Raw genomic sequence first — 17,032 nt, forward strand, 5'->3', positions numbered from 1 at the left:
TAGATGCCACATTTATTTAAAAAAGATGTCCTCTAAAGAAATTCCCTGGTGATCTACATAATCATGTTTCTCCTTCTATACAACTTTAAACCTATTTTATTAAAGTGCAGGGATCTGCTTAGGGAATACTATTCACTCACTTATCAAGGGAACTTTATAGTCGAATTTCCTGGATATTTACATTCTTTGCAAAAATAGCCCAAAATACTAAGATGGGAAAATCAAACCTCGTTCTTCTAGTCTAAATAGATCTGAATGTCTCACTATTGGGTAATGATTATCATAGAGTGGTGAGGAGTCAACACAGAGAGTACAATATTATTTTTATTTTATTAACTACCTTCTCCTCTTCCACATTCTCCTAATTGTGTTTCTCTAGTAGTGACCACACATGAGAGGGAGAGGGGAAACAACTTAGTATGAAACTGGAACCTTAATAATGCTTACAATTTAAGGAGTGCCAAAATGTAAGAAATACTCAATAAACAGTGAAGAGTACATTGAACCATGTATCTTAAACCAGGATTTAAGTCCTTGGTTCTTACTCTGGGTAATGGCTGTTTTTTCTAAGATAATTTATTTAATCATTCTAACCCTTAAGTTTTTTCAATCAGTGTAATAAGGATCTTGGTTCAGTGGGTTTCAAATGTCTTATGTTTAGCCTCTTGAAGTGTAGTGGCATAAATTTATACAGAAGCCATTTTCTAACTTGCTCATTGCTGGAAAAATCCTCAACTCTTATCCTGGGAGGCCTCTTTTCGTGAGCCCCCAAGAGGCTGCCAAAACTGGACCAAATGTTAAGTAAAACACAGTGCCATCCTGGGCTTCATACATTTAAAGGTATTTTCTAAACCTGTATCACAAGTGATTAAGGGTATTAGATTAGTGCTTATAAAAAGGATTTCTGTTTTGGATAGACAGTTCTGCAAGATAACTTCTGGGTCCTGCTAAACTCCAAGATTTAATGATTCTGTGAACTCCATGGTTTATTAAGTAATGTCAGTCAAGTTTACAGCCTTCGCTTTCTCAGAACTGCTCTAGGTACCTGGGGACTTGTCTCAGAGGTATTCATTCTATGAGGGCAGGCTAGAAAAGTAAGAAAGTGAACAGCCAAGGTGGCTAAATAACTCCTGAAAATAGTATCTGCAATTGGGGTGCTTTTGGGACTCTACATACACAATTGTCAAACTAAAGTGGTGAATTTTCATGTTTATAAATTATACTTTGATAAACCTGACTTTTTAAAAAAATATCTGTAAGATAAACTCCTGGTCCCCAAATCAACATTTTAGACAAGTTCCTTTTACCTTTTGGAGATGGCAGATGAACAGCTACCCTGTGGAGAAGGGCCCCTTTCTTGATTCTCATCCCCTGTAATCCAGGGATCCAGGGTGATTCTGACTCAGCGTGGGCAATAGTTGTCTGTGTCCTTACTTAGTGACAAAGTGAAAGAAAAGGTTACTTGTCCCTTTTTCTTTATTTTTTTTTACATTTTTCCTCTATTTGCTTGTTAAAATCAGAGGGATATTGACATGGCAATTTATGGACCTACAGCAGTAGTTTTAAAAAAACAATGTCATTTAAAAGGATAAAAATTGGTTCTGTATGACATATCCAAGATGTGTAATAGCCTTAAAAGACGTGACATAAAATTGACTCTCGAGTAATGGGGAACCATTAAAATAACTTCATTCTCTTAAAGGTGTTGGGTGGGGGAGGAACAAATCTCAGTATGAATAATGAGAAAACATCTCAGAAGGTCAGCATTTATGCAGGGCCCAGCAAATGATTATGCATATTAGTTAATATTATCTCCCCAGCATGATATTGCACACCAAAAAAATAAACACTCCAAGTTAAGGAAAGGCACTCGAAATGTTACTGTGAAGGTTAACTTGGTTGTTTTCCGAATATTTGTGTTTTTCAGTTTTTCAATAATGGCTATGTATTTGTCATATAAGAAAAAAAAGTGAATTGTGGGGAAATGTGCTTCTTTCTGTCCCTGACTCTAAATTAAGGAAAAGGAGACAAGGCCTCGTGTGCCACGTTTTCGGGGCTGTGGCCTGACCCTGGGATTTTGTCTGAGATGAGAGGTCGCAGATTGGTGGGCAGTGGGGAATGCGAGGCCAACGCTCTGAGGAGCTTTCGGCATCTGACTGACGTTTACACTTTCAAACAGAGCATTCGTGTAACTTTGCAACTGGGAAGAGTTATGGATGCCGTGTATGTGGCCAAAAAGGACCTGGAATACATCTGGTTACTTGACAATCTGTCCCTTTTTTGGTAGGAGCCAGGAAATGGTGAGAGGGAAGAGGGTGCAAGTGACGAGCTTGTCATCTGCCTCAGGGATGTGGGGATACTCGAAGATCAGATGAGATATAGTCTGGGAGGTGCCGTTTTGGGGACTGTGCTCCATAAGCCCATTTGCTACCAAACGAAAGCCGTTGTTTGCAATCTGTATCCAGGAACATCTGTTTGATTGGGCTACAGTGAGGGGTGTGGATGATGCTGCGTGCCAGGCACTCATCATCAGAAGTAGCAAATATGTAGTGATATGTCTAATGTATATGAGGCTGGGTACTAGGGGTGCACTGAAGGATTTTCATTCACTTAAATATTTATCACACACTTACCGGGAATATGACAGATATGGACTGCCTTTGCATTTAACATTTAGAAGAGACTGATGATATAATTTAGGATTTTTGTAATGCATTAAAGAAACTAAACAGGGTGATATGCTAGAGAATGACAGGGGCTGGACAGGGCACTTTAGATAGTGTGATCAGGAGGAGACTTGGCATTTGAACATTGGTCCGAAGGAGACAGCAGCAGCAGAGCACGGCGCCACCCGGGGCAGTGCAGCCTTGCAGACGGGGAAACGGCAAGTGCCAGGGCCCTCAGGTAAAACCTGGCTTGCTCTGTTTAACCAGTGAAGACAAACAGAGCAATTTTGGAGATAGAAGGGTATCCTTAATAAATATTTATGGGAAGAAGCCTGGACAGAATACTTACTAATAATTAATAATATCAGTCAGCATGCAATTTTTTAAAAAGCCAGAGAAATGGCTTCTTGGTCTATACTAGCACAGGCTGCCAGGCTGGTGCGAGCTTGAGAGACTGAGGAGGTTGCTGTAGTCACTGAGGAAGGTTTCTCAGAGAAAGGGAGGCTTGAGCTGGGCTGTCAGATTCAGGAGTGCGTGAGGGATGAGAGATATGGCAAAATCACTGCCACTGCAGACATGAGCTGTGTTGGGAAAACAAGAGAACAGCCTGGTCTGGCTAAAGATGAGGGCTTGTGATGTGGGGCAGCAGCAGGCAGTAAAGATTTCAATGGAAACACTTGCTGTGTGTACACGGATGCTCTGCTGGCCTTTCCATACAGGAGATAGGCCTGAGGAGGAGGCAGGAGCCAGTTAGCCTCAGGTGCTAGGCTTGCAAGTTTATTCTGTGGCCACAGAAAACCTTTACAAACATTGTATGTGAACCTTTTTCTCTAGAAGATACCAATGAAACAAAGTGCCTTATTGAGGTAGCACATCTGCTCAGTGGCCGGTTTTCTTAAAAACACTGTGCGTAGCATGGGCATGTGCTTCTGGCTCACACACATTTAAGCACTCGATAAATCTTTGTTTACTGAGTTTAAATCGCAATTGTTTTTCAAATAATCACCATCTCTTCCATCAGTTGTCATTGCAAATTAGAATGTTCCAAATCGGCTGTGAACTTTGACCCACGCTCTCCACAAAAAAAGATTTCTCTGTCTTTGGATTCTCGTTCGGTTTCTCATTTATTATTAGGTTCTCACTTAATAGAGCCACTGTATGTCCTCATCACAGATGTTTCCCTTTGCCTTTCTTAGTCCCTGATTCCTTTTCCATGTTCCTTGCCAGTGAGAATTGGAGATTATGTATCTAATGTTTTTAGGTCACAGTGCTTAGTAATTGCTCAGTAAGTGGTGGTAGTCATTCTCTATTCATACCTGTTCCTTGTATAGCACGCCATAATTTATAACACGCTGTCACAACCCTTAAGCACACTTGTACAGTCCTGAAGTTATGTCTTCTCTGAGCCACTGAGACCCAGAAAGATTAAATGATTTTCCCACTGTAAAACAGCTGGGAGTATTGGAACATACTAGAATTCAGGTATATTGTCTCCTCGTGCCTGTGTTTCCACTCTTGTACCTCCTGTTAGTTGCATCCCCAGGAAATATCCTCAGACAACACAGTGATCAAAAAAAAAGCCTAAATGGAGGAGGTCCAGTTCTTACTGGGTGGGCTGCATTAAGGAACACAGCCAAAGGCCCTCTGGTGTTATCGTTTTGTAAGCCTAAGGGGCCATTGGATCTGTGGCAAGGAAACTCAGGTAGGCAAGGCTCCCTGAACTCCAGGGGTTGCCTAAGGCTTGACATCCACTGAACATTTAGGATTGAAGCAGTAGTTCTTTTTTTTTTTTTTTTTTTTAAGAAATTAATTAACCAATGGATAATTTCTACAAAGCGGCAGAAGGCCGCTACTTGTCAGATCCCTCTTGCCCGCTGCTGTGGAGAATTAGACATCAGTAGGTTAACAGAGCCATTTCTATGGAAACAAGCTCATTATTACTCTTTTGTTGGAACCCTGCTGGTTCATGGTCTGGGCTTCCACATTAAAAAAAAAAAAAAGAAGAAGAAGAAGAAAGAAAGAAGAAAATCTGACATATGCCATACAAAATATTAATCTTTTTTCCCTGAAGTGAACAAAGCTCATTTAATATCATAAGAATGTCAGCCCCCATTTTAGGGCACAAGCCACTTCCTTACATAAAGCTCGGATAAAAACTAAAAGCTTACATGTCATTTTAAAGTTGCAACATGACCTATTCATTCCTGTTTGATTTTACAAAATCTGTGAAATCCATGACTTTTGAGTCAACATTTTTTAAGGGCTGTGTTTTTGTCAAGGTCGTTAAAAGCAGCTTAGGAATGGTGCTGCTTTTGGAAAGCTGCATTATCACAGAGGTGTTATTTCAAAAACAACAGTTTACTGGAAAGCAGAGAGTTGTCATTTCAAATAATGGTTTCTGGCACCCCAGTGAGTCAGGGAAGCTATGTGTGTCTTACTCTCCATCTATACAGCATAGATGGGTCCCATGCTGGTTTGAGGAAAATCAGATGGGATTTTGTCTTTATTCCTTTTGGTAAGTGGCAACGTCCTAGCAAACCCACATAGAAATAGCAGAGCAGGTTTTAAGTTGATGTTGCTTCCTTGGTCCATCTTCTTCCCTCTTGGTACCCTAGCACTTTTGTTGGTACAGCATCCACTCTAGCCCTCATTCGCATTCGCTCTCCCTGTAGCTACAAGGACCGTAAAACTTGCTATTATGTTTGTGAAAATGACCAAATATATAGACATAGTCCTCCTTGATTAGGATCAATCTGCTGCCTCTAAAAATATGAGTTGAGAAGGGCTGAAAGAAAATCTTTCCCTGGGGAGCATGATTCAGAAACACCCTTCTCACTAATGTCAGAGCATTCAATCTAAGCTTCAGTTTCCTCCAACTAGGGATGCAGTGCTTACTTACTTTCTTTGGGTTGTTTTGAGGATTAAATAATGCTTTAAAGCACTTGGGCCATTTCCTGTCACATGGAAAGCCCTTGGTTTATAAGCTAATATTCATTTTTAGTATGAGTTCCTTGTTCTCTGGTGAAAGAACAGAGTTTTGCCTGTAAAATCAAATTCCCGGAAATGAGAAGCACAAAAAAATATGGAGGGGAGAATAGAGGAAGAGGAAGGAACTTAGAAGCCTCCTGTTTTTGTTTTGTTTACAAACCCATCTTTCACCGTAGCCAGCATTGTGTTGTCCAGCTCTCTGCATTCTGGCTCCTGTGCCTTCTTCCCCTCCCTGGTTCCCCTTCCCTCCCCTCTTCGGGTCCCTTTTTTTTCCGCTCCCTAGTTCCCCTATTCTCATTCTTCCCTCTTCTCTTGAAATACCAACCAGTAGCCAGTGGAGTTCAAGATCATTTCATACCCTTTATCTCCAAGCTCTTCTGTGCCTAAGTCTGTGTAGATGTACCCTATTATCCTTCCTCCCTGTCCCCCCATTTGCTCTATTCTCATCTCTGTTTTTATTTTCCACCTCCAGCCTCCACAATACTGCTCAAAAATGAACAAAAGCAAGTGAGGAAACCAAGACATTGTGACACCCAAAAGATACCTTTGTGACATCTCCAACTGTTGAAACACATGATTGGGAAAGCGTGTGTCCAAGGCAGATTCCAACCTTAATACTCTGGGGCTCGAAAGTGTTGAGGGAGAAATAACAAGCTTCACAAATAAATCCCTTGTTGATTTAAAATGTCCTTTGTGGCTGAAGAAACAAAAAGAAATTAGCGTGTGCTGATTAGTACAGATTGAAATGCACTAGTATGGTCTCTTCAAGTCAAAGTGGCCAACTAGTAACAGGAAGAGATGCCTGACAAAAAACTACCCTGAAGCCTGGCAGGCTATTTTATAATTATTATTTGATTCACACTGCAGCTGCTATGCATAAATTCACTAGTGTTCTGAATGTTAAAGCCCTTCACAGGAATGGATATTAACTGTACTCTTTGTGTATGTAATCTAATCAATTTCATAATGGTGTACTTACTTGCTGCAGAATAAATAAGAGTAAGAATCAAAAAAATGAGTGGCAAATGATCAAACTTGCGTTGTAGTATGAACTGTTAACAAAGATATTTATCCAGGCAACTAATTGTAGAATTGGTGAAAATTTTTAAATTGGAATAATTTGAAATTAGTCCTCTAATTCAAAAGGAACTAATAACTACTCACCAATAATATTGCTAACTGGCAAATGAGAATAATAAAGGCATCATCAGGTGACTGGAAGACTTAGAATTATTTGATTTATTGCCAATGTAATCTGAACCTGTAACTATACAAAACAAATAAATCAAACCCCCTTAGCACCTGCAGGAAATATGAAAACACGGTTCTGAAGAACCCAGAGTTGTAATTAAAATGGAAGGCCATAGGGAATCCTTGGCTTAAAAAACACCATCAGAATATGAGAAGAATGGAATCCTCCCCAATTAACCTACTCTCTCTAAACAGGTTATCTCAAAGATCCCATAATCAAAACATTTATTTATCTTCGTGGCACAGAAATAAGGGTTGTGTGTTTACTCCTAAGCCTAAATGACAAGAAAATGTGTGGTTTCTTAACAGAAAAGTTCCTCCTGAAAGAAATTAAGATTCTGGATGTGTTTATAGACAATGAAAACTATGTAATGGTTATTATTCCATTATGTCTATGTCTGCATCTCATATTGCTGGGGTTGGGCAGGGGGAGCCCCTCTCATCAGATGAAAAGAATAAAATGCCTTCTGTATTATTCTTGGGTTTGGAATTCAGGTGGGATAATTAGGACATTCTTGCAGAGTCCTGCCAGTCTCTTACACACAAGCTCTGTAATTGTTCTAAGGGTTTTTGTTATTTGTACTCTTTTTGTTCACTGGCAGATAGAACCGAGCATAATCTCATTCCACCAGCACACTGCAAGAGACTATGTTCTCTTTTAAATAAGCGGAACCAAATATCCATAAAGAATGATGCTGATGAGAATTATGAGCATTTAATACGTATTCATCAATGGGAAGGTAATAGAGATCATAAGACAGAAGTATAAAAGCCCAGTTAGTTGAACCTTTCCTCATGGTGTAGTTTCTTTGAGCAGATTTTTCATGCCTAGCTCTATGGCTAGTTTGTCAATGTCCTTTCTCACTGAGAGTATTATAGGCCTTTTGAGCAACACAAATCATTTTTACCAGCACTCTGCAGGGCACTAGAATTTCTGCCTCTGTTTAGTATATGCCAGGAGCACCTCTAGTTATTTGTCATAACCCAGATCACCCCTACGCATTTCCAAATGCCTCCTAAGGAGTTGAGAACCACTACTGGTGACTCTAGTGTGGAGTGGGGAGAATAGTTTGAATCCCATTTGGAATTTCCAGTGGGTAAATTATTAGAATTTTAAAAAGAGCTTTTGGCTTTGACTTCTGGAAGAATTAACATGCAGTATTATAGTTTACTGATTCAAACACAGGGATGTGTGACCAGCCATATTCCATACTATAACTTGGTTGCCAGATGATCCAGAACTTCACAGGTACTACCGATTGTTGGACTACAAATGGCTTCCTGGACTGAAGAGTGTCACTGTAGCACTACTCAACCTTTGAGTGTTACAGCAGCTAAATCCCAGAGATGTTCTGAGATACAAGAAGTGACCTCAGGAATCCAGACTTTCCCCAAGAGGACTAGACTCTGACTGTTTTCTTCTGCCCCACCAATTTCTGAAAGAGGTAGAGTCCACAACTGGGTGAAGCTCTGGAGTGGCCCTCTGATGGCTTCTATAGGCTAAACCCCTGGAAAGGTAAACTACAGTGCATTACAAGGCAGTCCAATGACTGCGCTAATCAGGTGAAGGGGGAGAAATGCATAGAAATGAACTACCCTGCCTTTTTAACTAAAACTTTTTAGTTGTTTTTAATAGGTGTGTGTGTGTGTGTGTGTGTGTGTGTGTGTGTGTGTGTGTGTGAAAGCTTTATCTACATGATCATCTCAGCAGAATTTTATTTTTCTTTTAGCTATTTCAGTTAGTGTATTCAAACCATTTCCTTCCCTCTTAAAAAAATAATTTCTACCCAGGTTGAGTTACATGTGAAATGAAACAGGAACGTTAGCAAAGAATATCTGATGTGTGTCTGTGCTTCCTTGTTGAAACTGCCTAAGCATCTGACAGGATTCTGTCAACACTTCGTCTTGGCCCCATTATGTTCACAAGGTGCAACACCTTTCCTCAACAAACTTCTCATTGCATTCAATTACTCTCAACTTAGGTAGGGTTGGAAGACAAAGCCTTCCTCATCCAAATAAGAATCAGTAAGGTAACATTTCTATATACTAACAATGAACAATCTTAAAAGGATATTTAATTTAAATATTCTTTTTACCATAGTGTCAAAAGAAAAAACACTTAGAAATTAACTTAGAATAAAATTAACTTAGGAACAGAATAGAGAGTCCAAGAATAAATCCTCACGTATATGGTCAAATGATTTTCAATGAGGGTGACAAGATCATCTAATAGGGGAAGATAATTTTTTCAGCAAATTATTCTGGGAAAACTAGCTATCCATATGCAAAAGAAAGAAATTGAACCCTTACCTCACACCATGTACAAAATTAATTCAAAATGATCATCTTGGAAACTAAGTAGGGTTGGGCCTGGTTAGTACTTGGATGGGACACCACCTAGGAAGACCAGATGCTGCAGGCATAAAAAATTAAAAAACTAAAAATTAAAAAAAAAAAGATCAAATGTGTAAACGTAAGAGCTAAAAATATAAAACTCTCTAAAGAAAACATAGGGGAAAAGCTTCACAACATCTTATTTGGCAGTGATTTCTTGGATGTGACAACAAAGGTACAGTCAACAAAAGAATAAATAGACAAACTGGACTTCATGAAAATGAAAAACTTTTGTGCATCAAAATGTACCGTTCACTATTAATAGTGAAAAGTCAATCCATGGAATGGGAAAAAACATTTGCAGGCCATATATGTGATAATAGGTTAATATCCAGAATACATAGAGAACTCCTAAAACTGAAAAACACACAAAAAAATCAAAAATGGGCAAAGGACTTGAATAGACATTTCTCCAAAGGAGATATAAGTGGTCAATAATTACAGAAAAAGATACTCAACATCACTAATCATTAGGAAATGTAAATCAAAACCGCAATAAGATACCACCTCTCACTTATTAGGATGATGACTATTTAAAAAAAAAACATAAAATAATAAAAGTTAGTGTTGGGATAGGAGAAATTGGAACCCTTGCACTTTGATGAAAATATAAAATGGTACAGTCAATGTGGAAAACAGCCTGTTTCTCAAAAAATTAAAAATAGATTTACTCTGAGACTCAGCAATTCCACTTCTAGGTATATACCCAAAAGAACTGAAAGTAGCGTCTTAAACATTCAGCCTTAAATAGGAAGGAAATTCTGACACATGCTACAATGTGGATGAATCTTGAGGACGTTATGGTAAGGGAACTAAGCCAATCATGAAAAGACAAATACTTTCTACGACCATGCCACCCTGAACACACCCAATCTCATCTGATCTTAGAAGCTAAGGAGGGTCAGGCCTGGTTAGTACTTGGATAGGAGATTACCTAGGAATATCAGATGCTGTAGGCATTTTTAAAAAAAGTGAAAAGACAAATACTGTATGATTTTACTTCTATGAGGTACCTAGAATAGCCAAATTATAGAAATCTAGAAAGTGAAATGATGGTTTCCAGGGCTGAGAGAAGAAAAGAATGGGAGTTCCTGATTATTGTTTATGGAGCTTCAGTTCTGTAAGATGAAAAGAGTTCTCAGTGTGTGTGTGTGTGTGTGTGTGTGTGTGTGTGTGTGTGTGTGTGTGTGTGTGTGTAATGCGTTGTCCAAATGTCTCAAGCTTAGAAGATAAGCTAACGTTTCCTATTTATCATAGCCATCTTTTAGGAAAATACATACTTCTTTGGAACATGGATCTAGGACTCTACAGTTCTAATGGTCTTCATGAAGGGAATTCCATCATTGCTTTTACGGGGAAGCAGCTAGACATGCAAAAAAGGGAAATGCATGAAGTAAATTTCAAGACGGCATTAGACTCTGTTGGGTCATATAAAACAAGAATATTCAGGAACATTTAGGAAGATGGATCTTCCTAAAACTTGGGGCACAAATCAAAGTCCTATGTTTATTTGTTTCTCTTAAGTCCATTTAGGTTTCAAATATATTCTTTCTCCAGCATTTCTAGACTTGCATGCTGGCCAATTCCTCTTTTTCTATATCAACCCCCACCTCTTCGTTTACTTTTTATGCCTGCACAGAGATCTCTTTCTATGTAGGGAGAATAAAGGCCCCAAAGATGTCCATGTCCTCATTCCTGGAACCTGTGACTATGTTATGTAACATGGAAAAGGCGAATTAAGATTGCAGATGGAATTTAAGGCCACTAATCAGCTGACCTAAAGATTGGGAGATTGTTCAGGGTTACCTGGGTGGGTCCAGTATAGTCGAAGGAGGAGGCAGAGGAGAATCAAAGGAAGATGTGACAACAGAAGAGGTCAGAGTGATATGATGTGAGAAGAACTCAATTCACCTTTGCTGGCTTTGGAGATGAGGGAAAAGGCCAAGAGCCAAGGAATGCTGGCAGCCCCTAGAAGCTAGAAAGGGAAAGGAAACAGATTCTCCCTTAGAACATTCAGAAGGAATGCAGCCCTGCTGACACCTAGAATTTAGCCCAGTGAGGCCTACTATAGACTCCTGATCTCTATCACTATAGGATAATAAATATCTATTGTTTAAGCTATAAATTTATAGTAATGTTACAGCAGCCGTAGAAAACTCATATACTTTTTTATCTCTATCTCCTTAGGACACCTACAGCTTTCCCAGGGAACATAAACAGGCATTAGGACATAAGCTTTCCTAGATACTTGAGTGATAATATTGGATCATTTAATCAGTTAATGGCAAGTCTGTCAGCCAATGGCAGAGAAACCCTGAATGATGGTGATAGTGCATATTTCTCTTCACATATATGGTAGCCAGTTCACAGGTGGCACGATGGCTCTACAGTGTCAATAAGAACCTGGATCCTTCCTGCTCACCTCTGAAGTATAGCCTAGAGCTCTATGGTCAACATGACTACCTTCTAGGCCAGTGACAAGAGGAAGGAGAGGCAAAGGGCACACCCCTTCCCTTCAAGGACACTTCTGCTTATATCTCATTGGTCAAAACTTAGTCATATAACTATACTTAGCTGCAAGGGAAGCTGGAGAATGTATCTTTCAGCAAAAAATGCCCAGCTAATATTCAGATGTCTTGAAATCTCTGGTAAAAAGTAAGAAAAAAAATGTTATTATTAATGAAGAACAGAAGGGATAATTAGAGGCAAGCTGTGGTCTCTGTGATTTGATTTAGATTTAGAGGCTAGCCAGACTCCCAAAGCTCCCTCAGACCCAGTGAGGATTTGGTAATTCTGTGATAGTCTATATTCTAGTGTGATAAATTCAGGTTAGAAGAAATATTAGCTTCATCGAACAGTGTCCAGAGCTTGTAGATCATGGCTGCCTGCCAACTTTGGATGAATGGAAGAATTAGGGTACCCTAATTGATAAGTTGCTATTCCATCTCTGACTTGTAAAGATTTTTGAGACAGTTAGATGTTTATTTAACTTGGGGGCATATAATTTCCCTATAGGGCTGAGATGATTGGGTCCTTAACCATGACGATGAAATGATAGTTGGTAAAGCCTTTTTAAAAATATTTTTTGTTTGTTTTTTATATGTTCCCTTGATGTTCAAGCATATGAAAGTAGAATTCAGAGATCTTTGTGGTTTTAAAATCCCTTCAGTCTTCCTTCCCATTTTATATTGTCTGATTCCTTTGAAAATAAGTTGAGGGAACAGTTAATTTATCTTCCAATTTATACTGTAAATTTTGTCAAAGCAACTTATTTTGCAGCATTCTTTATAAAATAGCACTCTGTAAAGGGAATTCTTTGTTTATAGAGAGTTATATGTAATTCTTTCATTGTGAAGAACTAGATATCAAGAAATGAGAACCAAAGGAGATAATTTATAGACTTTTGCTTCTTTGATAATTAAAAATTACTTCTTGATTTTAATAAAAATCTATGTATTGAACTTATTTTGGGTCATTCTTCCTTCCCCAGGTTTTCTGTTTGTCCTCTTTCCTTTTTTAGATGGTAGCCTGATCTTACTTTATCCCTAGATAAAAATATTCCCTAAAGCTAGCAGAAGTCACGGTTTTTAATAAAATGTCTTCAGAACAAGATTCAACTAGTGTTGACTGAAGCAGTGTTTTAATGCTTCTCATTTATTGGGTCATGCACTCTAGTTAAATTGCATCTCTCAGACATTGCTTTATTATTGGGTGTCATTGACCTCCAGGGGCACCTTTACACAGACAGTCCCAAAATAGCATATGGTACCTTGACATGAAGGAAGACCTGAACGAAATGTAGGAAAATGGGCACTGAAAATAAAATAGGACACTTTCTGAGATAAGCAACAAGAATAAAGTGAGATGGTTTGTCAAAAAAGAATTAGAAGAGAAATGAAATTGTGACAGGCACTGGAAGGGAGTCGGGTCAAGGATGGGGAGGAAGTGTGGCAGAGCCAGGGGCAGAGAAACCTCTCATGATCTGCATAGGTACAGAACAGTTCCACCCTCCAAACATTTATGTTCCATTTCCATGTTTTAAAAATTAGTAAATCTGTTGTACTGCACTTAGAATACCGCTGGTGAGCTCATTGATGTAATTAACAATTTAGATATGGCAATCCCTTCTCCTTGACGTTATAAATGTGTTTCTGAAGAATTGTAAGTAGAGTGGATAGTTGTGAATAAAGCTGTGTTTCACATAGGGTAAAGAGAAATGACTGTTTAAAACAGAACTGGGTAAGTGACACTGGAAAGCCACACCTATTGCAGTCTCTCTGCCACTTCATAGGCCCACGTGGTTATAGTTAACCAGAAAGTTGGTGTCTGAGCCCATCAAGGAAACATTGTAAACTTGGTGTCTTTAGTCCTCTAGGATTATATAATTTACCGCTTGTCTTTTCTTGCCTTTACTGCTAATCCTCTGAGGGCACTTAATGCATTATTTGACAATAGTAACAATAAATACCCAACAAATAACAACTGTGATGATGCATTCTGTCACCTTTACCATTTTTAATTTATTTCATAAATTAAGGTAATTTTAATAACTTGCTTTATTAGTTTGGCAGCACATCTTATTCTAACTGACTTGGTAACATTCTTCATTTTTTTCCCTCTAAATACGCATGGAAGGACCGAAGGTGAGGGGAGTTGGAAAAACAAACCCCATGTTTTGGTCTGCCTGACAGTCAGAAGCATGCTGGATTAGGGGTACAGAGGGCTGAATTAGCCAGGCCTGTGTACGCCCACACTTTTGAGATTCCCCCGGTTATGGTGAACCTGTACATTTAGCAGCTCTTGAATTCTCTCTGATGCATTCTTCCTCGTTTTCTTTCCTAGTGTGCCTGAAAAACCCACTGAGCACTCCAATGGCCAGCAACAACACTGCCAGCATAGCACAAGCCAGGAAGCTGGTAGAACAGCTGAAGATGGAAGCCAACATAGACAGGATAAAGGTAAGGACAACATAATCCACACAGCTCACCTAGCATTGATTTTAAAGGGCATGATTTGCAACCATCTATCATTTACTCCTCCTTCCACAGAGAGCGATGAAACCAGTGATGATGGAAGAGAAACTTAAGAATTAGGCAAAAGTTTATTTTTCTAATGTCTTTGCTTTCTCTAGATTTTTCCAGCATAAAATGATAGTAGAAATGAAAACTGGTTCTCCATGTAGAATTAAAAACAAAACAAAACAAAAAAACAAAAACAAAAAAACCATAGGCTCATGACTGAATTCTAGCCAAGGGACTTGAGAACATACAAAAAACACATAGCAAGCAGTCCACCAGTCAGCCCTCCTGACCTTGTAAGTACCCTTTTCTCATTTGAGTTTTAATTTTTTTCTATCCTGATTCAGATTCTAAGTTTAGGTGTCATATCTTTCATGTCTAATCCTTCTAATTCACCATTTCTGGTTATTTTTATTTTTTCTCTTCTTTCTACCTCATTGGATTTTTTTTTTCCTCCAGAATATAAAAATCACAAAGAGCATAGAGGTTCAATGGAAATTAATGGTTTACTTTTTCTTTCTCTCACTCCCCAGATCCAACCTGACAGTTTTGCCTTAAGTGGGACCTATCTCATACTGAACCAAGACTTTAAATCCAAACTCCTTGTCAGCAGATTTTAAATGTAAAGTTGACCCACACGGTGTTATTATTAATAGATGGCTACTTCAGGGTTGCTAAAATGAGCATTTGTCAACTACTAAGACTTTACTTCCCCAGGAGACCCAAGCATTTTATGAAATGGAACTTAGAAACATATCTTATTTTACTAAAATAAGATTAGAACATTCTTCCAAATGCCTTTTTTTAAAACTAGAATATTTTTCCTATTCCCTCCATAACTAACTTAGGAACCTGGACAATCCAGCCTCCTAGGAGTGTGTTCCTACAGTAAGGGTCAGTAAATTATGGTTCATGAGCCAGATCCAACCCACTGACTGTTTTTGTATTAAAATTTTATTAGAACACACACCTGCACCCATTCATTTACATATCGTCTATGGCTACTTTCACACAACAGCAGAGTAATTACAACAGAAATCACATGGCGCAGAAAGCATAAAATATTTCCTCTCTGGGTTTTTACAGAAAACTTTGCCGTCCCCTGGTCTAGAGCAATGGTTCTCAGTCCACCTGCACATTCAAATCAAACAGGGAATTCTATAAGCAGACCAGTCCCAAGACCATATCCTAGACCATATCTCTTGGGGTATAATTCAAGTATGAGTGTATATTTTTAGTTATTAATGTCGATGTATAGCCAAGGTTGAGAACTACCCTCCTAGAAGAAGTGGTTACCTCCTTTTAACGCCCATCAGATATGTGCTAGAGAGTGATCTGTCTCCATAAATAAGCTGAGCAAATGTCCATGGACACTCTTCCATCTATCCTAAATCTTTGTAAAATTCGAGTCCTGGTAATGGGCCACAAAATGTAAACAGCTTCTGCTCTTCGTGCAACAGCTTTCGTTCTTCATTATTCACAAATGAGATAAATTAAAGGTCCTCCACATCTGGCTTGCTCCTTTACCACCTTTCTCTTCTCTTCTCTTTTACCCTTGCCTCTTCCTTTTTACTCCCTTGCTGAAAAAGGACAGTGTGGCAGTGGGGCACAATAACTGCTGAGAGAAGCGAGGTGGCCCAATGATTGTGGTATCAGAAGGAGTCATTCCACTCTTTTTCGGGGCGAGAGGAGGTTCTGCTTCTGGACCTTCTGGAAAAACCACTTTGCCTTTTGGTGTAGCCCAGCTAAGAAAACAGTGTTTCTGAAGCACTATTGTGGTTGACATTTTCTGTTACTGCTCAGAATCCCCAGGCCTGGCTCCTGAAGGAGGATGCAATGGTGTTGGTGATGATGAAAAGCTGCCTGTGGGAGGAAGATGACAGTTAGACACCTTTTCAACTATAGGTCAGACCTCTTAGCTCTCTGAAATCCTATCTCAAATACCCGCCATGTTGCTGCCAAAGAATAACTTCTGTAAGAAAATCTCATTATGATCCTCACTTATTGAAAATCTTTTTGTGACTGCCATTACCAGTAAACTAAAATTCAAGCTTTTCTTTTTTAACTTCAGTTGCAGCCAATCAGCAATAGTGTATTCATTTCAGTGTACAGCATAGTGGTTAGACATTTCTATAACTTACAAAGTGACCCCCCTGATAAGTCTGGTACCCGACACCATACATAGTTACTACAATAGTATCAACTGTGTTTCCTGTGTTGTACTTTACATCCCTGGGACCATTTTTGTTACTGGCAATTTGTACTTCTTAATCCCTTTCACTTTTGTTCACCCATCTCCCCTACTCCCCTTTTGTCTAATGACCATCAGTTTGTTCTCTGTATCTTGAGTTTGTTTTGCTTGTTCATTTATTTTGTTTTTTAGATTACACATGTAAGTCAAATCATATGGTATTTGTCTTTTTCTGTCCGACTTATTTTACTTTGCATAATACACATCTATGTTCATCCATTCATTTTTTATGGACAAGCCTATGCCATTGTATATATGTACTACCTCTTCTTTATCCACTTGTCTGTCGATAGACACTTAGGTTCCTTCCATATTTTGGAATTGCTGGGTCACATGGTAGTTCTATTTTTAATTTTTTTGAGGAGCCTCTATACTGTTTTCCATAGTGGCTGCACCAATTTACAGTCCCACCAGCAGTGCACCAGGGTTCCCTTTTCTTCACGTCCTCACCAACACTTGTTTGT

General features: G+C 38.9%; 1 protein-coding gene and 1 pseudogene across 4 annotated transcripts in view; both read left to right on the forward strand.

Moving 5' to 3' along the window:
- The window catches only part of GNG2 (G protein subunit gamma 2), a 102,741-nt gene that overhangs the window by 67,967 nt on the left and 17,742 nt on the right, over nt 1-17,032 (forward strand). For all 4 annotated transcript variants that reach the window (XM_036238371.1, XM_016120797.2, XM_016120796.2 and 1 more), the window contains one exon: nt 14,142-14,257. In XM_036238371.1, the coding sequence (XP_036094264.1) occupies nt 14,171-14,257 (87 nt within the window). In that variant the 5' untranslated portion in view covers nt 14,142-14,170. The remainder of the gene's footprint in view (nt 1-14,141; nt 14,258-17,032) is intronic.
- On the forward strand, nt 10,140-10,258 carry LOC118600657 (annotated as a pseudogene).

Source organism: Rousettus aegyptiacus, unplaced genomic scaffold, assembly GCF_014176215.1.
Source record: "Rousettus aegyptiacus isolate mRouAeg1 unplaced genomic scaffold, mRouAeg1.p scaffold_m13_p_3, whole genome shotgun sequence".
Lineage (NCBI taxonomy): Eukaryota > Metazoa > Chordata > Mammalia > Chiroptera > Pteropodidae > Rousettus > Rousettus aegyptiacus.